Source organism: Glycine soja, chromosome 9, assembly GCF_004193775.1.
Source record: "Glycine soja cultivar W05 chromosome 9, ASM419377v2, whole genome shotgun sequence".
Classification (NCBI taxonomy): Eukaryota; Viridiplantae; Streptophyta; class Magnoliopsida; order Fabales; family Fabaceae; genus Glycine; species Glycine soja.
The window spans coordinates 6929927-6952414 of record NC_041010.1 but is presented as its reverse complement, the minus strand read 5'-3'; the positions used below and the strand labels follow the sequence as shown (position 1 = coordinate 6952414).

Sequence of the window (22488 nt, the reverse complement as noted above, 5' to 3'; positions counted from 1 at the left end):
ATGAAGATGAAATTTTGACAGTCAATGATGAAAACAACATCAACGACAATGATGATAATGACATCCAATTTCTTTTCCAACCAACAACAACTGAAAATGTCTATCGTCCATATCCAAATTGCACTGATGTTGGCGACAACCAAGTGGTTGAGAACCCCTATTATGGGCATTTTTTGGACTTACTACAACAATCTGAATCATAGGATGGCGAGCTATATGTTGGTCAACGATTTCGTCAATTGGAGGACCTTAAACACGCAGTAAAAATGTGGCACATTAAGAACCATGTCACTTTCAAACACAAGAGGTGTACGAAGGATTCATGAGTCTTGTGTTGTCAAGCTGAGGAGTGCCAATGGAAACTTAGAGTGTCAGAACACAAAAATTTAAAACTTTGGGAAATTAGAATGATTGAAGGGCCTTACACATGCGTCATGCCCACCATTTCACAAGATCACAATAAGATGAATTCCAAACTCGATCATAGGCAAAAATATCCTTACAATGGTTGAAGAAAATGAGCAACTAATCATTCCAACATTCATCGCATTCATTAGACAAGAATTCGACTACACCATAACATATCGAAAAACATGGCTAGCAAAACAATAGGCCTTAAGAAGGTATATGATAGTTGGGAAGAGTCATATAACATACTTCCCAAATGTCTACAAGCATTGCAACTAATCGTTCTTGGAACAATTGTCAAAATTCAACCAAAACCTGCACTAGACGAGTCAAACCAACCAATTCCAAACAAGGTTATATTCCATTTACTTTTTTTGGTCATTCAAGGCATGCATTGATGCGTTTGCATTCTTTAAACCCATGGTGCAAATTGATGGAACATGACTTTATGGACGATACAAAGGGACACTATTAATTTCAATTGCATAGGATGGGACAAACAATATATTTCCATTAGCATTTGCCATTGACAAGGGTGAGACAACAGATGGTTGACACTTTTTTTTGGCAAAACTTGAGAACACACGTCACACCATAACATGGTATATGCCTAATCTCTGATGGGCACGAGTCAATCAAAAGTGCATGCAGACACCTAGAAAGTGGGTGGACAACAGACAACTCATCGCATGTGTTCTGCATTTGACACATTGGGAAAAATTACAAAAAAACAATTTAAAAGTGAGCACAAAAGAAAAAACATCTTGAGTATGGGTAAGATATTTTTTAAAATTTTAATTCACATTATTTTATTATTTAAAATATAACTGACAATCAGATTTACATTTTTTTAAACAATAGGGTATGCAATGACCCAACCAGAGTTTTTTCGTTACTACTAGTTGTTACAAGAAGACAACCCACACGACACTGCTTGGCTTGATCAAATTCCAAGGGAACAGTGGACTTTGGCATGGGATGATGGAAAGCGGTGTGGACACATGACCACTAATTTGGTAGAGTCACTTAACTCAGTTCTAAAAAAATGAGAAATTTTCCAATCATTGCCTTGGTGAAAGCCATGTATGAGAAGTTGAACAAATATTTCATTGATCGTGGGACTCAAGTTAATGCAATGATTACCTCCAGATAAGTTTACACACTCATTGCGGTAGAGACACATGACCACTAATTTGGCAAAGTCACTGAACTCGGTCCTAAAAAAAATGAGAAATTTTCCAATCACTACCTTGGTCAAAGCCAAGTATGAGAAGTTAAACAAATATTTTGTCGACCGTGGAACTCAAGCTGATGCAATGATTGCCTCCGGACAAGTTTACACACTCATTGCGGCCACGTTCATCAATGAAGAAGAAACTAGGTCTAACACTCATTTTGTTCGACAATTTGACCGCCAAAGATTTGAGTTTCAAGTTGAGGAAAAAGTGAACTCGAGAGAGAAGCACCACATGAGAAAATTCACTGAGGCTGAATCAAAGAACATGTGATTGTAGGAAGCCTTAAAAGTTACACATGTCATTGCTGCATGTAAGCACATCAATATACATTACTTGTAATATGTACATCCAATGTACACATTGGACTACTGTTAAGTGTGTACAGAGTCCTGTTAACAGGCATGTGTTATCACGGTTATTGGTAATCATATGAACGATCATAATTATTTGTCAATCCAACCATGAGGAAAAATAAAAAAGGTCAACCAAAATCAATTAAAATATAAACTAATATGGATGAGAGAGAAAGAGGTTAACCAAAACGTTGCTTAATTTGGGGTTTTAGTCAAGCAATTTATTTTTTCCTTTTTTTGTTTACTATTTATGTTATCAATGTATTTAATTTCACTATATATAAATTAAAAAAAAAATTCTTCAACATGAGTGTTTTTAACTATTTTTGAATTAATTTTTTTTATTTATATTATTTTTTTCTTTTAAAAAAATTTAATTTTTTCTTAAAAATAAAAAATTACATGTTGAGAATTCGGGTTGGGAGACCTGAATTCTCAACGTAAATTTGCAAATATTTTAAGAATCACCATGTAAATTCAGGTCTCTCCAACTTAAATCTATACAATAAATAATAACGTTGTATATATGTGTTAATAAATGGGGGTATGTATGTATGTATTTAATTGTTTTTTTATGTATGTTTAAACCCCAACTTGTTTGACTTTTTTATTTAGTCGGTTTGGTCCAACTCATCAATTAGGATAGGTGGCTTGCCACTTGCATGTTGGTTGTTGGCGCCCGCGGGAAATGATTAATTATAATCATAAAATACTAAATAATTAGTTTCTTTAAAGATCTAGATGTGAATATTCTTTCTTGAAGATTAATTTGGAATCACTCACGATATAAAACAAATGTTGCATATACAATCATTAATACTGTATAACAGTATTTTTTATGTTTATCTTTGGTATGCATCATTAATTACATTACATATCATAATAATAAAGACAAACACAAAAATAATAATATTGTACAAACTATTTTATAAATTAACTGATAATTCATTAGTTTAAGTTAATTCAATCCTTTTAAATAAGATTTTATATTTAAATTTTATAAATAAAAAATATAATTAAAAAAATCTTATTAAAAGTGATTAAGAAATTGTATAATAAAAAATTAAATGTCATATTAATAACACAATAATAAAAAGAAATCTGTTTTATAAATTATTGTAAAAAAAAAAAAAGTGTAACCCGAATCATAAAAGTGAAACAAAATAAAACGGATAGACATATAACATATCCATTGTCGTGACTCATGACTCAAGTCATAGCATGCCCCACCACATCAATACCATCAATCCAGAACTCAAGTCCTGGCGTACAACTACCATGAAATGAAGTGCCTTCACCATCAACACCAATTCTCAATCTTATGAAGAACAACAAAATAGAGGGTAATTTTCCACCTTCTTCGCTACAAACCATACCATAAGGGCCCCCTTTCAACGCATGCTTTCCCTCCCAAATTCTTCACCTTTCTCCCCTCTTTCCCTTCATTTTTCTATTTTCTTACATGTTGTTGCATCCGTGCCAAAAGGGGTTTGTTCCTGCACAATTAAATTCAACCCCTTAGGCTATAAAAAAAAAAGATTTTTCATTTTCATTTCTTTGGAAGGTTTCAATAATAAGAAGCCCTTGATTCTAGAAGAAAAACATGCCTCCCATGTCCACGATTCCAATTCACAGACCTGAATTTTGTACCTTATTCTTCAATGGGTCTCCAAGCCCTTATAAATGCCCCAGAATTACTGCCTCATGGATCATGTGAGTTTCAATTTTCATTTTCATTTCTTTGGGAACTTTTTTTTTTTTTTGGTTAGGTGGTTTTTCTTAGCTTGTTTCTGTTCTATTTTTGACATGAACAGGGCCATGGATTCGAAATTTTCTTCAACCATCAAGAATAATAGTGATAATGATTATAATCTGAAGAAGAAGAAGGATGAAGAACTCTCTGTGCAGATTTCAACCCCACCCATTTCCAAAGTTGAAACTTTAAACTCCAATGACCTCCAATTTGATCGATTGCAGCCATCGGATCAAGAATTGGGTCGAGTCAAAAGGTTTGAGTTTGGGCAATTTGTCGCACGAGAAACTGTGCTTGATGAAGAGTATTGGGTATGCTATGATAAATTGTTGGATAAAGAAAAAGAAAGAAAAAAAAAATGAAGTGTGTGTATTATCATGTACTATAATTTATGATGCTGGCATCTTTTTTTCTTGTATTTATTTATTTGTTTTTTTTTTAAAATTTTGTGGTAGACAGCAGCATGGTTAAGGGCAGAAAGTCACTGGGAGGATCGACCATTCGAAAGGTATAAAATGACACATATTCATAGATATCTTTTGGTAGTGATAAACAAGGAAATGTGAGGAATGAATGTGAAACAATTTATTGCTTTCATTGTGGTTCAGCTTTTACTTAATAGCATGGTGTATTATGTAAACACGTATAGCAGATTACATTTGAATTCAGAGGGGACAATTAATCAGATCAAGAGGTATTATGTCAAAAATTGATTGAGCAGGGTGCGTGAGTTATTGAAAAACTTCCTGTCACTGTCTTCGATTCCCGCTGATAAAAAAGAGATAGGGGACAATTAATCAGATCAAGAGGTATTATGTCAATAATTGATTAAATGATTGCAGTAGATTACAGGAAGAGGTCTATATAACCTGCTAACGGTGGGTCTAAATCATTTGCTTTGGTTCACAATAGATGATGAGTGCAACTGATTCTCCTTATGTTTTGTCCAGATATGTTGATAACTACAAAAGGAAATTTGCGGAGCAGGTAGGAGTTGATGTAGTTGCTGTGTGTGTGTGTGCACTGTATAAACAGTGTTGTTCATGAAAAATCTTAACAAGAATTCCAATTGTGTAGGAATTTAATGCATTAAAAAGGCGGTGCAAGGTGCAAAATGGTGATAGCTGCGCATGCATCATCACGGTAAATTGATCTCATCTTAGATTCTGGTTTACTCGAGAATTTCAGGTTTATAATATATACTTTAAAGCTCTGATTTGATGATTAAAAATGAGAAGGAACCTGGCAAATAGTTTGATAGTTGATTGTCCTTAATGTTTCAACTTATGGTGTTTGGAGTCAAGTTTAACAGGTGAGGAAGGAGCAGAAAAATGCAAAGCACTCAATATTAAAAAGTGTTGTAGGAACCCTTGATTTGAATATCCGATATTTGCTGCAAGGGGAGACTTATCCCGGGGTATTACTATTACACATTCTATCTCATTTGTTGCTTTGTCTTCTATACATTGATGGTGTTGATACATTTTGCAACTCGATCATTTCTGCAGGAACGGGTAAAGGCCCCTCTTTTTTGCAGCATCAACAGAACACCACCAAGCAGATATGGCTACATTGCAAACTTATGCGTTATCAAATCAGCTAGGCGACAGGGAATTGCAAGTAACATGATGTCTTTTGCTATTGAAGCTGCAAAATCTAATGGTAATATGAACAATGAAGTGAGAGTAACTTTTCTTTGTCTGATATAACTTATGAAATAAGAGACTAAAATTTCACATATTCATGAATTCATTTAGCAGGTTTGACACAGGTGTATGTGCATGTAGACAGAAATAATAGGCCTGCACAGATATTGTACCAAAAGATGGGCTTTGAGGTAACATTGTTAGTTCATGTGTATTTCTCATTGTCTATGATGGATTGAATAAACCATCAATTTGATCCTCAAAGTATTACCGTCTCCTAAGTAATCCTTAAAGTCATTCGAGAAATACTAGGAACACTCTTTTGAACACAGTCTATCCTATTGGTTGAAATTTATTGGAAATCACAAATTTTTGTGGGTCTCACATCCTATTTAATTACTCTCTCCTTATTTTGTAGTTTTTAATAAATTTTAACCAATGAGTGAGAGTGTGTTTGAAGGAATGTGTTAGAGAGTGTGTTGTAAGGAATGTGTTAGAGGTGTGTTCCTAGCACTCCTCAAGTCATAAAACTATGTAAGTAACTCCCCAAATATTGAATGTCTATCAGTTTAGTTCCTATGTTGATATATTTACTAATGTTCAGAGATCAATTTGAAGGGCTTTCCAATATTTGGAGAACTATTTGACATAATTTCTTATACTTAAAAGAATTACTTATATAATTTTTTATTTTTAAAAAATTTTTAGGGACCATTTAGGAGAGAGAATCCTTTAAGGATGAAACTAAATTGATGGTTTATTCATAATGTATTATTTCTACTCGTGTTCCTCTTCCTTCTCAGATGGTTGAAATGGCAAACTCCCGGTTGGTAGAAGAAACATACTTACTACGTTTACAGACATAAAATACGAAAGATTACTTACGCTTCAATTGGATAGCTTTGGAACAATTGCGAATTTCAAAATTTGAATACGTTCCTGTAATCTTAGAGGTATAAGCTTTTAGTTTATGTACATGCATGTAGGTGTCCAGGCTTGTACCTATGGTATCAAGTTTCCATTATTTCTCCCTTTTCATTTTCAATGCATGGGTATTTAATTCTGCAGTTTTTTTAGGTGTCCTGTATTCTTCCTGAAATTATATTTAACGGAAAAAATTGTCATCTGAAAAACAAACTCTGATTGTATTGGATTTGAAGAAAGTCAAGTTATTTTTTATTGCAACATTTTTGTCTTTTTTATTTGTCCAAGATTTAATTTCGAGGTCAAATGATCATATTCCTCGATTAAAATGTCTTCTTTTCCTATGATTTACTTAATCTGTGTCAAGCTGTTTCCATTTGACATGGGTCTAACGAGGTACAGAATTCGAACCAACACAATAAGTAACTGTCCGCTTTTCACTAGACCGCTGTTAAATATGAAAACAATACAACTATTTTTAATGTTATACTACTACTAGATTGCAATGCCAATTAATGCCGTACCTAATTATTTAGGTGTCTTCGCTTAGTTGATGAATTTAACCAATATATACTGTAAAATAATTTTATACTGAAATTTTTTAATTAATTTATAAAATCTATTATTAAACTTCCAATTCTAAATTGAGTTTCGTGTTAACAATTGGGAAACATTATGAGCCGGTTAACTGAGAAGAAATTCAACAGCCAAAATCGCTTGTATCATTCTAAAATTAATTAATTAGTATTAGTAATAGTGAATGCCTGATAATCTGAATACGTACAATTACCAAAATTTGATGCTCGGTACACAAAAGACGATAAAATAGCAAGGCTATATATATATATATATATATATCTTTGTACGAAGGCTGAAAATTAGTTGGTACATATACTCTAAATGTTTGTAAAGGAAAAATGTAATATTCACTATTAGTTAAGAAAGATTCCTTTAACAGGCATCACAGAACGGGCAACTCAGAGACGACAATAGTTAAAACCCCTTTCAATTAAAGGCCACGTTTGTAGAAGGCTTTCGTCTGATCTAGGATTACTGGAAATATCTTCGTAGACATAGTTATGCTAAATGCCGCTACAAATTTAGATTCTGATCCTAATTTATACCAAATCTATGGAGACTGATGAATAATTCAAAGCACCTTGATGAGGATATGGCACTTTAACATGTTCCAACACAAGAGACATTTTCAAACCAATTATCTGGATCTATAGGTTTGAGTGGCCATTGAGAAAAGCATATGTTACCTTAAAAAATACATAGCATTTCTTGTATATACTCGGATGAATCATAAAATTATGTAAAGTTTTAAGTCAAAAGATAAGGTGCATGCATATTGAAAATTGAATTTTTATCATTAAGGTTTAGGTGACTTAAATGCAAAGTAAAAGATTGAATTTTACTAGATGAACCTTAGTTGAATAGATACATTAAAAGTTGTTTTTATTTCAACTTCCAAGATAACTTATTTATCATAATTGGTAATATTCTTCACTATAAATAGAAAAAAGAATTAGTGGAGAAATACAACACATGAAGAGAGAGAGTGCGTGAGGAGAGAGATTATGAAACAAAGTTAGTTTGTTGAGAGAAAAGTGTCTTTGTGTAAGAGTGTTATCATTTCTTGTAATCATTAAGTGAGATATTCGGGTTTGTAAAGTGATATTATTTGGGGTGAGTTTTAATCTTGTAATCATTTTTGTGACAGTAAAATACCCTTTTGAGATGGTTTGTGAATGTAGACACGATGTGTCAAATCACGTTAAATTCTTATATTTATTATTATTTCTCTACGGTGTATTTCCACGATCTCTTTGATGAATGTAAGTAATCTTATTTGAAGAAATGTTAATTAGCCAACAATAATATTAGAATATTGATTTCCCAACACATTACAATATACACACAACCATAACAAAAATAAACAAAGATAAAAATAAGTGAACTACATATTTTTATACGACCACAAATGTTTTTGAGGTGAGGTTTAATGATAGATATATACCTGACTGCATCCAAAAAAGTTTAAGTGACCTCAGCGCCAAGCAGCTATCCACAATCAAACCCAACGCATTGTCTGTCAAATTTCTGCACGAAGATAAATTTAGAGAATGCAAGTTTTTCGCATGATTTGCAAGTGACAAGGTTGTGAGGTAACCAACCTGGATCAAACACAACAAGGTACTCGATAAAACAATATACCAAAGAAGACGATGTCTAAGGTGGGAAAGTCGGATAGATGGATATATTAGTTAAATATTCAAAGATCAGGATTGTTTAGTTGTTACTGATTGCTTCAGTTTTTAACATTTAATTTTATTTTGCATATTATTTTTCATATTATTCACCGCCAAACAACATTATTGGGGTTCAACTCCTGTCCACCACGGTCAATAAGGCTAATGAACCAATCCAAAGAAAAAGCAAGAGCCCCACCAGATTTCAAAGCAATGTAAAGCCCAAAACACAACAATTTGTAATACTAATCAGGAGGCAAAAAAACATGGTAGAAGAAACAAAAATCTGTCACCAGAAGATTCGCCGAACGCCAGTGTCGGAAGCCATTTCTTTCTCCGATAGTCACACCCTAGAAGACACTGAAGTTGTTGCCCGGTGCTTCCTCCATTTTGATCTACAGATTTGATTCTCAATCAAATCCAATTTGCACTCAGAAGTTAGAAGAATATTGAGCAAGAAATTAAGGATAGTTTGCTGATACTTCAAGTTTTTTACAAGCTATTGATAAGCTCAAAATAGGTTAGTTAATCTCTTTCCAATCACGGAGCAGCTCTTCCAGCATGCCACAATGTTAAAGTTCTATCGACCCGAGCATGTCTAGCTGTTTATATAGAATATGCGCCCATAGTATATACCCCAGCAAACAAATTGTGATAAAATCATGAGGCCGAAAAACAACGTACCCTCTTAATGTTGTTAAGTGACAATTCTTTTAAGGACCCTCCAGTGGTCTCCACAAATGCAGCAATTGCTTCATCACTACAACAAAATAGTAAGGTAATTTATTCATCAGTTGGAAGATATCATCATGATTATATCCAATAAGCACCATCCAAGCATACCATACATACATGACAATATCATGGAATACTAATTCTCAAATCCAGAATATGATAGGGCACTAGAGATTAATTGATAAAATATATTACTGAACACATGATACATAATACAACAATTTGCTTGTTAATCTCCTATAAAGAGTAATCTCTGTCCACAAACTGCAGGTAACAAATAATCTGTCAGTTGTTTTCAACATGTAACTGCTACTAGCAGTTTCCTACTATCGCATGTATCCTTCGGTGGCTTGGCGGGTTTGTGAACCAATGAATCTACCTGGTTTCCATCAGAAAACAAAAGTAATATTGGTATCCAATACTTGTATTCAAGTAGGGAATCATTCATCAAGAGAGAATGAATCCTCTTTGTAAGTTTTTTCATATGACAGGTAATTTATATAGAGATAGCCAGACTCTTAATGCCCTGCCAACAAAATTTTGGGATTCTATTTAGGGTTTGTGTCTATCTCTTTAAATGACCCTACCATGTGGAAATCTTTCATGCATGGATCAATTCCCATTAATTGCTTTGTGCAAAGATCAGATTGATCATAGACGAACAAGCAAGTGCAAGATAGAAAGTGAGGGTAACACAAGTGTCATATGTTAAGGAAAAAACAAAGTAGAGAACAGGAAAAACACCTGAATGGGTTACGGCAAAGTTTCAGTGTATGAAGTGCACAACAACCATTTGTAAGATGTCCTATAGATAAATCTGTTAATTTGTGCAGGTTCATAAGATCAAGCACAGATAATCTTGGACAGTGCTCAACAATGGCTTTGATTGATGCATTAGTCAAGTTTCTGCACAATAGGAAATATAAATCAACAAATTTAAAGGACTAATAACTTTTAAAAATGAAGGAAAATAAGGAAATTGCAATTTCAAAAGAAATAACCAAATTCACAATTAAACCATGTTCAAAGAATGATTAACAATTAGCCAAACACTCATACACTAAATTGATTAGCCATAAATCCTAACTTGGATTAAATTTTCCTTCAATTGGAAATTTGTTCACCAAACTTTCTAAAATGAGTTCTCAATGAAAATGCTTCTGTGAAAGTAATCAATCATAGATTAAGGAGACAGTCATACTTACATACAGTCCTTCAAAACAAGCTCTTTCATGTTTTGCCCACGAGCAACAATGTAGTTCTTGACAAATTCATCACAAACAATTTGAATACCAGCTACTGACAACACTTCTAAATGTTCAAGCTCAATTAATGCTGGCAAAATTAGTGCAGCATCAATGCCTTGGCAATCATCAAGGTGCAACTCTTTCAGAAGAGATTTTGATGATTCAGCCAAAATATATATACTAGCAGAAGTGAGAAGGGAGCACTGGCTGAGATTTATCGATCTAAGAGCTGGAGCAGAAGAAACAAGTGCGAGCAAACCTCCATCTGAGAGTCAACATGCACCACTGAGGGATAGAGTAGTTAACCTAAATAATGCCTAGGTGACTGTGCCAAAGTAGCAACTATTACATAATCAGGCAAACAGCGCCCACATTGGTCAAGTTGCAGTACCTAAAACACAAACTTGTTATTATAGGATTTTGAAAACAGAAGCTGACAAGAAGCTAATCAAATATTCAAAAAGCAAAACAGTAAATACAAGGGAAAAAATAGCCAGCAAAGCAAGAAAAACACACTGAAAAAAAACAAAACAAGTCAACAAACACCAAAGCTTTTCCCACTAGGTAAATGCCAGTTAAATGTATGAAACAGAACCATAATGTCAGTTTTGCTTAATGTTTGACTTAGTCTCTCTAACTCTAGCAGTCAGACTAATCTTCTCCTTAATGGCCTTTTCAACAGCTCTTCTTAACACGTGCTCTTCTTAAAGCATGCTCAAATCACCTTATGCAAGTTTCTACTTTCTACCATCTTTTCTATACATTAGCACCCATCCGAACGTTCTCCTTAATGCTTTTAATCTTAAACCTATCTTGTCCAATATACCCACTCATCTAACACAGCACATGACCAAAATATACAAGTATTGCACACAATGCTAATAAAGATTTTAAAAGGAAAGCAAAAATAATAGAAACTATGCAGTTAAATTCAAAATATAAGCCCTAATCTAGGTTCTCCATGGGAAGAATAATGTTTTACTAGGTGCGAGACACTGTCACCCTCTCTTTTTGCTCTATGTAGTGGTTGCTTAAAATGCTAAAAGCCTAAGCATGATATTTAAATGCAGTAGAAGTAATCAAGGTCACAGGAAGAGGTAGTCATTTCAGCCATTAAATGAAATTCAATATCCAGCAAATATGCTAAATTATATACGCACACATTAAGTACCATGCCTAGGGGGTGTCAACGAAAAAAATAAAATGAACAATAGACAATGCAGTCCAAACAATGAACAAAATGCTGCAAAGCTAAATACCAGATCCTTTTAATCAGAATCACAATCATAAAAAAACCAAAGTAATTATCTCAGTGTATATAACATAAAACCATCCTTAAAATAGAAATATAATGTTATGTTACATAAGCATACATATTCTAATTTATGCAAAAATAGAATTTAATCTTATATATTATATTTTAAAAGATAATATATAAAATTATAAAAATATAATAAATTAAAAAAGAATAAAATTTTAATTCAGAACTATTTTCGTATATAACTGATATAAATATTATATTTTGCATAAAATATTCAAATTGTTATGTTAGTATAGTGGTAAAAACTGTCATTCAATTTAAGGATCATGCTTGGGTGAATTTTGAAATATAAGAAGACTCAAATAGTGAATTAAAAAAATAGGAGGATCGATTTGGTGAAATAGGCAAAATAGGAGAACAGATTTTACAATTAAGTCTTAAAATTATGGATAGAATCATCCACACATAACATAAGTACAACACAAGCCACACATGAGATTGTTAACTCGTTGGCAAGTATACTAATTTATCACAAGTAGTAAAGTTTAAAACGGAAGTCTGAGTGTCTAATCTACGGGAACTTTGTTTGTACTTGCGTTGATAAATACCCAATTTGTAAGCAAGAGATAAAGAATTGCAATGGATTAGAAGAAAGAAAGAATTTGAAATTAAAAAAGACAAGAGTAATAAAATAAACAAGATTAATGCAAAAGATAACTTCAAAATTTAAATATGTTGGGGCCTAGCATGCCTAACTATCCTTGATGCAATATTAATGTTTTTCTCTATTAAATGTTTTCCTAATTTCCACTCACATTTACTAAGACACTCAACTTTGATCCCTTACGGTGAAGAGCCTAATTTATCTATTCTTTCTCCTAAATCCCTTTGCAAAGATTGAATAATAAATCGCATTAAGCATGAAGATGTATGCAGAGGCAAAACAAAGTCACTCTATCCCTATAAATGAATTGTTTAGATTTCATTTTCCAGTTCTTTAGAAATTACCATTTCCCAATGTATAATCTCTAAAGCTAATGCATGGGTGATCAAACCATACAATAAAGATGAAGAGCAGAAAAGAAGCAATAGAAATAGAATTTACATTCAATAGATAATAAGAACAGTTACATTACAAGGGTGTTGGCTTGCCAGACTCCCAACAATAGGGCTTAACCTCTCATTGTCATGAGAGACTTTAGACATTAGAGGATGATGTGGATAGAAGAAGAGGGATGGATAAAGGAAGAGAAGGAGATAATGGACATAGAAAGATGATTTTTCCAATTAGAGATACTCAGACTTAAGATGTATTTATTAGAGAGCTCTGAGTCTCCGGGGTGGTGTCTTTTCCTTCTACTTCCTACTCCTTTTATAGGCCTAAGGTATCTTACTTTTCATGTTGACTTCGCGCTTAACTTGGGTTTTCACGCTAAGCGTGCCTTTGGGCTTCGCTGTGGGTTGTCTGTGTGCTAAGCCTAGAGTGCGCGCTGAGCAAGCTGTCCAATTCTTCCAACTTTTCTTCAAGGCTTTTTCTTTCAGTTTTTACATTAATTTTCCTTTAAAGTACTTGAAATCTTCTTCTTTTGACTTCTGCTTATCAAAAATTACAAAGATGTTAATTTCTTCATTATTTCATTAAAAACAATATTAAAGTGAAGAAATTGCAATCATTATTAGCTAAAGTTGACTATCAAATTAACTCAAATTCCACAGTTATCAAAGATCCACTTCTTAAATCACACAAGTTAGACAATTCACAAAAATGCACATATGCAATGTGATGTTAATTTCTCTTTCCTCATATGCATGTTGTACCAATAAAACATTTGCAAAAGAAGCTCGAAAGGATATGTAGTAACGAACCCACAGGATTCCATTAGTACACTATCATCGAGACGATACTCCCAAAGGACAAAGCATACTTCAACTCATTCATGCCCTGCTCGGTTAAACTCGACCACTTCCCTCAACTTAAAAACAATGCACATTTATGATGCAGGATCACATTGGATGCACATGGTTTCACTTATCAAATCACATGGAGACTCATATCCCATAGGGACTAGGTTGTCTAAAAATTCAAATCTTACTCATGTACCATGGCATCCACATCTCATACACATTACACGCCACTCATTTCAATATACATAAAATCATGTTGATAATCAAAAGAAACAATGTTCTCAAACATAATTCAATCACAATAATCCTTAAGCACACATGGCTAAGTAGTACATTATTCAATCCATCCAAATTCTATATCATTTTCCTATTATAGTAATTATCTATTAACACCTATAGTCTGTATATCATTCCTTAAGTTCTTGGAGTATTACCTCCTTTATTTACTTTTATGTTCCTATGACCTTTGTACGATGTACATGATATTATATTTGGAGTTATACTAACTTAATAAAGTTTATTCCTATCCTGTTTGAAAGATAAGACAATTATCTACAACTTTTATGTTTAGCTCAAAAGCTAGTTCAATCATCTACTGTGCCTAAAATTAGGAAGAACATGAACTGATTGCATAAGTCCAAATTACATGAAACCAACATTATTAGTTAGCTAACATATAGGTTTATATTTCTTATAAAGACAAGTCTAGTTTGATCATCTTTTTAACTCATTTTTTCACATTAATATCACGTTTCTAGTTACTCTTTTCACATCTCTTAGTTTCCATATCATTCTCCTAAACTAAGATAAGATAAAATACTTACATCAAAAGCTAAAGAAGAAAATAACTTATAAAGGATAGGAAAACACTCACTTGGAAAGCATAGAGACAAATTCTGACTAACCTTTACTATTTTGATGGTGTTGTCCACCATGACCCCCCAATTCTTACTAAGGCTAAAACATAGTTATGGTTTAAAACATAACCCCATGTTGCCTATATGCCCTAAATTTTGAAACTCTAAAGGGAATATAAAAAATATTAACTATGAGGGGCTTCACATTTAACGCTAAGCCTACTTTAATCTATGGTGCTCCTAAGGCTGGGTCGTCTTCTCTATATATAGGGAAAGAAAGGAATTCAAGAGGTTATTTTGCCCGATGTGAGACCTAAGGTGTTTTTCATGATCAAGTGACCTATTTAAGATCCAATTTTCTCTAAGATTAAAGCTTATTTTGGTTTATAAGGTGTAGGGATGAACTATAATTTTTTCAGCAAGCTTTCCAATGACACAAATAATAAGGAAGTTTCATGTGTATTAGACAATAAAATTAAGGTATTTATTAATATCACAAATATATTTTACCTTAAATTCAAATTCAATTGTATTATTTTTTAAAAATATTGTACTTTCTTTCCTATTATACCTATTTTTTTCAACTTTTTTTCTCTTTAAATGTCAACTACCATAGTACTAAGAATATCTACATCATTTTCCTATAAATAGTGAGGCAACTCGCAACTAGCAGCTAGAAGCATCCCACCATGTGCGTAGTTGATAATTGTATGTGATTTGTCGATCTCAAGCGAAATCATTACTAACCACATAATTACAAACCATAATTGTTATATACTATCATCTCAAATAAGTTGGAATATTTCTTTACTTTTTTGTCTTTTTTTTTTGTCTTTAAAAAAAGTAGAACAAGACAAACAAACAAAAAGTAACCGTAAAGCAAGAACACTTGACTAAGCACCGCATAAGTCATAACATTCAGATTCAGGACACGGAGAAGGAAGAGAAAAGAGAAAAAGTTGGAATAAACAGATGGATCAAGTGTCTTGAGTTTAAATTTTAGATATATATATATATAGTTGTATTAAATATTCATACAAAAGTTTTCTCGTTAGTATTTTATCTGATTTCAACATGAATGATAGGAATGGAAAACATTGAGCCGCACCTACAATCACTGCAACTTTAATTGCTACAATACCTGAACTCAATATTCAGTAGCAGCAGCATAAAGAGACGTGATGAACTGATGATGTGTGAATTATGATGACATTAATTTTTTTTATTGACAATTATTAATTATTAGTTTTTGTTAGCAAAGATGGAACCACATTGTTTTTCCTTCTTCCCTCCACCACTACGGATGGCGTTCCTCACCGAGTTAACAGCCCGCGTTACACTGGGTCGATGACTCGTCCAGCTCACTCATTCAAACGCAACAACAACAACAGTGAGATTGAGCTTCAAATCAACTCACCCAGATCACCCTTGGTTTCTGCTGAAGGGTCTGTTTCAAAAAGGAATCAGCATCATCAAAAGGAGAAAAAGAACAAATTTGGTTGTTGGGTGTTCTTGCTCTTCTGTGGGGTGTGCTTGTTTCTGGGTCTTCTCATGATTTGTGCTTCTGCCTGGTGGTTCCGATCTAAAGTACATAGTACACATGAATCCATTATTCAGGTTTCAATCATGCCATAATTTTCATATTGTTATTATTATTGGGTTAAAGTATCATTTTGTCTTTTCATTTTAAGTTTTAGCTCCTATGCCAAAAAAAAAGAACTATTAAGTTGTAGTTCCTATACAATTTTTGTAGCGGTTTTATACTTCTAGATATTGTTGTCTGGTGTTAGCGACAAGGATCAAGGCTTAACTTTTATGTATGTGCAGTGACTAAAATTTACAGTTTTCTAGTATAGGGACTAAAACTTAAAATTAAGACGACTATAAGGACAAGTGATTAGTTTAACCTTATTATTATGATGATGATGTTGTTGTTATTGTTATCATCTAAATGTTTATTGAAAGGAGAACTTATAAATGGGAGCGTTTTGTTTTCATTTTTCATGTACTACTATTTATTGATGATAGATATTGCACCAAATTGTGAAACCCCAGGACAAAACTTAGGTGCTTCTAATGTTTTTCTTCAATCAAAATTAGAGTTCATCTCGATGACAACCTATGCCAAGTTTAATTTAAGCCTTTATCATGTAGATTATTGAGATAAAACTTCAATAGCGCAGTTCTTAAGCGCATCTAGTTTTGTTCTTCAATCAAAATTAGAGTTTCACTTCAATGATAACCTATGTCAATGTTTAATTTAAGAGGAGTGTTAGCAATTCATTTTCTAATACACTCCTTCTAAGACTCTCATTAGTTAAAATTTATTGAAAACTACAAATTCATGAGTTAAGGAAAGGGGCCCTGTTATGAGCAAAAACCAAAATGCAGCAAATACAGAGCAAGATACAAAACTGAACAAAGAAAAGGATAAAAGGCCAAAAAGGGAAATTAATAGACCATGATACCTTGAGGACTATGTGTAGCTAATTGAGAAAGTAGTGGTTAAGCTGACAATTGAGTAGTGATATTCTAGAAACCTTATCGACCAAATATTCCTTGCCGTTAAGGATTGTCTCCCTTGTCGTTGCATTTGAATTCCTCTAAGGCATACAATGCCAAAATCTGTTAGAATTTTTCTAGAATTTGTTAGCAGAACATCTATATATAGGAATGATGTAATTCTAATGGATAAGCAGAAATAAAATCTCTTTTCTCCTCACCTTATTCTGGAGGCCCTAGATCTCGAATACTAGGAATTTGCTCTGTAGTTCACAACAACTTGTTGCTTTCTCTAAGAGAAGCCCCATGGCTGAATCAACCCGATCCAAATCTAACACGGAACGTTCTGAAGAAGATATGGCCAAATTAGCCTCTAATCAGCTTCACGTCATAGAGAATCTTGACGAACTCATTCATCGAGTAGTAGTTCTTGAAAACACCTCTCACCACTTAGCCTCACCTTCATCATCATCAGCCATACCCACACCAACTAACCATACAGCCAACCCACCCAGAATGAAACTCGAAGTGCCGCGATTTGATGGCTCAGATCCCTCGGGCTAGGTATTCAAAATTACGTAGTTTTTTGAATACCATTCAACCCCTGAGTCATAATGGCTCACCATTGCCTCTTTTTACATAGAGGGCCCAACTTAGCGTGGTTCCAGTGGATGATGCGAAACCACCAACTCACCACATGACCCAGCTTCTTGCAAGCAATAAAAGCTCAATTTATGCACTTGTCGTACGATGATCCTACCAGAATACTCTTCAAACTAACACAGAAGGGTTCAGTGAAGGATTACCTGACCCAATTTGAAGCGCTTGCCAATCGGATTATGGGGTTGCCGCCACCATTTCTTCTGAGTTGTTTCGTATCTGGACTGGATCTTGATATCAGACACGAAGTGCAGGCTCTTTAGCCTCTGACCTTGGTGCATGCATCCGACTTAGCTCGCCTCCAGGAAGAAAAACTCCTGGAAAATCGAAGGGGCCTTCGCGGTCGAACGCTTACTGGACCCAATTTCATTCCACAAACACCTTCAACCACAACGTCACCTCCCCCGAATCTACCACTATTACCTTCACCAGCGAAACCCCCTCCCTTACCATTAAAACGACTCACACCATAGGAACTAACGAGTCGAAGAGAGAGAGAGAGAGAGAGCTATGCTTTAATTGCGATGAGAAGTTCACCAGGGGACATCGTTGTGCCTCATAATTCTTCCTTTTCATCGCAGATGAAGAGCAAGGAGATGAAGTTCTGAACCCTAAAATAGCTAGCCAGTACCCACAAATAGACGATCTGACCCGAACTAACCCACCCTAAACTGAACCGCCCCAGGCCTAAATCAGTTTGCACACTCTCTTGGGAAAGTCAGCCCCGAAAACCTTGCGAATGATGGGCCGGATTCCAAACTAGAATGTGATGATCCTGATTGACGGAGGAAGCACGCACAACTTTGTGCAAGAATGCTTAATCAAGTCCTTGGGCTTGAACGCTCAGCCCACACCAACCTTGACAGTGCTTGTTGGAAATGGCAATGAAGTTGAATGTTGTCAATTATGCATGGGTTTCGCGGTACATGTGCAAGGACGCATGTTCACGGTGGACCTCCATGTACTTCCACTGTGTGGTGTTGATATTGTTCTAGGGGTCCAATGGCTTAAATCGCTTGGGCCGGTGTTAATAGATTACAACGACTTGACCATGAAGTTCGTTCATGAAGGAAAACTAATTGAACTAAAAGGAAACTTAGACATGGCTCTGCAGGCAGTCACTCCTCCACAACTTCATCGTCTGATCCAGACCAGAAGCGCTAGTGAATATTTTCATATCAGGGTCTGTTCCCAAGCTTTACCTTCCCAAAACACTCACCCAGATATCATCACCTTGACCACTCAATTCGCCTCTCTATTCCAGTCTCCTACGACCTTACCCCCTTCGCAAACAACCATCCACCCTATCCACCTTTTACCCAACTCTACCCCGGTAAATATACAACCCTATCGATACCCTCATTTCCAGAAGCAGGAAATTGAAATGCAAGACACAACGATGCTCCAAAATGGAATTATTAGGCCAAGTACCAGCTCATTCTCATCGACAATATTACTAGTCAAAAAGAGGGATAGCTCTTGGCGCTTTTGTGTGGACTATAGAGCTCTTAATGCAATCATTATTAAAGACCGATTTCCAATTCCGACGATTGATGAACTACTGGATGAATTGGGAGGAGCAAGCTAGTTTTCGAAATTGGACCTACTACAGGGATATCATCAAATTTTAATGGCGGCTGCTAATGTGAGCAAAATTGCATTTCAAACCCATCATGGACATTATGAATTCCTTGTAATGCTTTTCGGCCTCTACAATGCACCATCATCTTTCCAAGCCACTATGAACAATACCTTTGGGCCCTATTTGTGTAAATTCATCATTGTCTTCTTTGACGATATTCTAATTTACAGTAGATCCTTCTCAGAACATCTCGAGCACTTAAAGACAGCTTTTCAGATCCTCAGAGATAACAACTTCTTCCTCAAATTACCAAAATGCTCGTTTGTAACCCAACAAGTAGAATATCTGGGTCATGTCGTCTCCAAATGCGAAGTGGAACCAGTACCTACGAAAGTCGATGCCATTCAACAATGGCCTACACCACAGTCTGTTTGAACTTTGCGAGGTTTCCTGGGTCTATCGGGATTTTATCGTCGTTTCACAAAAGGGTATGCTACGATGGCAGCACCTCTCACGGCACTGTTGACGAAGGATCAATTCCAATGGACTAGCGAGGCTGACCAGGCTTTCACCAAGTTGAAGGATGCTCTGTGTCAGGCCCCGGTCTAGGGACTACCGGACTTTTACTTGCCATTCGTGGTGGAGACAGACGCGTCGAGGGTAGGCATGTGGGCGATTTTATCACAACAAAATCACCATATTGCCTTCTTTAGTAAACCCTTTTGCTCGAAATTGCTTCACGCATCCACGTATGTGAGGGAACTTGCCGCAATCACGGTAGCGGTCAAGAAATGGCGACAATTCTTGTTGGGTCACCATTTCACGATCTTAACAGATCACCGAAGCCTCAAGGAACTCATGGTGCAAGCAATTCAAACTCCAGAGCAGCAGATATACCTCGCACGATTACTGGGATACGACTATATTATCCAGTATCGCACCGGCAAGTCAAACCTAACGGTAGATGCCTTGTCGCGACGATTGGAAAATTCCCCGAGAGAATTCTTTGTACTAACAACTCCCAATTATATTTTTTTGCAGGAATTAAAAGCAAATTTATTGACCAATCAGGAACTTTTGGGGTATTGACAGAAGATAAAGGATGAACCCCATAATCATCTTGACTATGTTCTCCGACATGACTTAATTCTACAGAAGGGTTGCATTTGGTTGCCACATGGAGCTCATTCAATACCAACTAACCTCGCAGAGTTCCATTCAATGCCCACCGGAGGTCACATGGGAATTATGAAGACATTGGCACTGGTCGGGGAAAATTTTGTTTGGGCAACCATGAAAAAGGATGTCCATCAATATGTCACCAGCTATATCACCTACCAACAGACAAAGTACAATCACCGTCGACAACCAGGGCTACTATGTCCCTTACCTATTCCGGCACGACCATGGGAAGATCTCTCATTAGATTTCATTGTGGGCTCACCAGTTTTTTGAGGTCATTCAGTCATTCTGGTAGTGGTGGACCGCTTCTTGAAAGGAGTACACTTAGGGTTGTTGCTGCCACATTACACAGCATCCGGCATGGCAAGAACCTTCATTGACATTTCGGGGAAAATTCATGGCATGCCCTGCAGTCTAGTATCGGACCGTGATCCTCTCTTGATCAGTAGATTCTGGCAAGAATTGTTTAAGCTGAGTGGCACGAAGCTCCATATGAGCTCAATCAATAGTATGTTAGTATGTTGATAATATTTCTCTTAATTTAAACCTTTATTACATAGATTACCAAGATGAAACTTCAATTTTTGATTGAAAAACATCAAAAGTGCCTAAGGAACTATATCTAAGTTCTACTATTTTTCAAGGATTTAGGTAGATTAAGAATCAGACAGGTCACACTAAGTAAATTATTTCACCCTTTTATCAGGAACTATCTGACTCCATTACTAGTCAAAATCTAATGGATCAAAGCTCCCATGGTTATGCATATAGGGAGGGAGCAAATGAGGTTGACCGAACTCTAAAGTTGGTAACTACAGGGGTGATTGACGGCTAGGCTGGCACGACTGAAGAAAGCCTCTAATCGTTGTCTCATGTGTTTAGCTATATTATTCTGTTATTTTTTGTTTGGTTGTCAAATAAAATGACAAGGTATATGGAATGAACAACAAAAGGTGATTTATTGGTGTATAAATTCAAAGATGTTTTAATCTTTTTATTTATCAACATTTGCTTTGTATTTAGGAACAGGTGTCTGGTCTAGACCTAACTATGAAAATTTCACCCAATGTATAGACCTGCCAAGAAATCATAAAAGTATGAAATTTTATTATCAATTGTACTCCTTTCTCCTACTCATATTCCGAAATTTATCTCCGCTAAACTTCTGAATTCTTTTTTGTCAAGCAAGATGAGAAGACCAATGGCTACATTCTTGTAAATTCTAATGGTGGCCTGAATCAAATGAGATTTGGGGTCTGGTTTTGTGGTTTTCTAATGAAATATTTGAGAAAGTTAGGCAGCTAGCATAATCTAACGTGTTGATATATTTTGAATGTAGATATATGTGATATGGTTGTTGTTGCTAAGATTATGAAGGCAACACTTGTTCTTCCTTCTCTTGATAACACCTCTTATTGGGGTGATGCAAGGTTGGTTTATTTTTACCTTCTCTCGTATTGTGGTATTGGAAAATTGGATTGATTGGTGTAAGCATAATTTCCTTGTTTCTTGCAAGCCCAAAACTTCATTTAGTTTAACTTGAGGCAATGCAAACAACAAAACTAAAGATGATCAAATTTCTGTAAGAAATGAAGTTGGGGTAAATTTAGCCTGTTGGAACTTCTACTACACTTTTGAGAAATGGCCATCAATTGCAATCTTACAACCATCATCTTTTTATAGACAATTTTCATTACTTTTACCTTAAATGACAGAAGTGAAGATGCAAGAAAGATCTAGATGGTCCTTTGAATCTCTCCCTCCCATATATTTTCCCTTGAGCTATCATTTTTTTACGTTAACAGATCAATTGACGGGTTTCCAATTTAACAATTGCCCCTCAGATGATGTTTTAAGTTGCAAATAAGCTTCAATATTCAATACTTTTACTCTGTAGTTAATTTGTTTTGATATATTTGCAGTGGCTTCAAGGATTTATTTGATTGGAAATATTTTATTGAGACACTGAAGGATGATGAT

The 22488-nt window shown here is 35.0% G+C and overlaps 2 protein-coding genes and 1 pseudogene across 3 annotated transcripts; 2 read left to right on the top strand and 1 right to left on the bottom strand.

The window, feature by feature from the left end:
* The first annotated feature begins 3192 nt into the window (after window positions 1-3192).
* On the top strand, window positions 3193-6585 carry LOC114367953. 2 transcript variants are annotated; one of them, XM_028325232.1, is made up of 9 exons: window positions 3193-3712; window positions 3814-4063; window positions 4208-4260; window positions 4703-4739; window positions 4830-4895; window positions 5065-5169; window positions 5261-5414; window positions 5513-5589; window positions 6202-6585. In XM_028325232.1, exons 1-9 carry the CDS (start codon window positions 3603-3605, stop codon window positions 6262-6264), a joined length of 915 nt encoding a protein of 304 aa, XP_028181033.1. In that variant the 5' UTR covers window positions 3193-3602; the 3' UTR covers window positions 6265-6585. The 2 variants fall into 2 exon arrangements, with proteins under 2 accessions (XP_028181033.1, XP_028181032.1); XM_028325231.1 differs by having other exon boundaries at window positions 5510-5589.
* A 2584-nt stretch (window positions 6586-9169) lies between these two features.
* LOC114368098 lies at window positions 9170-11393 on the bottom strand (annotated as a pseudogene).
* A 4112-nt stretch (window positions 11394-15505) lies between these two features.
* LOC114367405 (O-fucosyltransferase 35-like) lies at window positions 15506-21623 on the top strand. The gene is made up of 2 exons (XM_028324584.1): window positions 15506-16199; window positions 21215-21623. Exons 1-2 carry the CDS (start codon window positions 15930-15932, stop codon window positions 21341-21343), a joined length of 399 nt encoding a protein of 132 aa, XP_028180385.1. The 5' UTR covers window positions 15506-15929; the 3' UTR covers window positions 21344-21623.
* Window positions 21624-22488: the final 865 nt, after the last annotated feature.

What these genes read in the sequence shown, in the direction of transcription:
- LOC114367953 (XM_028325231.1), top strand. Translation starts at nt 3,603, where the DNA reads ATGCCTCCCATGTCCACGATTCCAATTCACAGACCTGAATTTTGTACC. An exon ending in GCTGCGCATGCATCATCACG is followed by an intron (nt 4,896 to 5,064) that starts GTAAATTGATCT and finishes CAAGTTTAACAG; the next exon opens with GTGAGGAAGGAGCAGAAAAA. An exon ending in TGAAGCTGCAAAATCTAATG is followed by an intron (nt 5,415 to 5,509) that starts GTAATATGAACA and finishes GAATTCATTTAG; the next exon opens with CAGGTTTGACACAGGTGTAT.
- LOC114367405 (XM_028324584.1), top strand. Translation starts at nt 15,930, where the DNA reads ATGACTCGTCCAGCTCACTCATTCAAACGCAACAACAACAACAGTGAG. An exon ending in CACATGAATCCATTATTCAG is followed by an intron (nt 16,200 to 21,214) that starts GTTTCAATCATG and finishes CCCTTTTATCAG; the next exon opens with GAACTATCTGACTCCATTAC.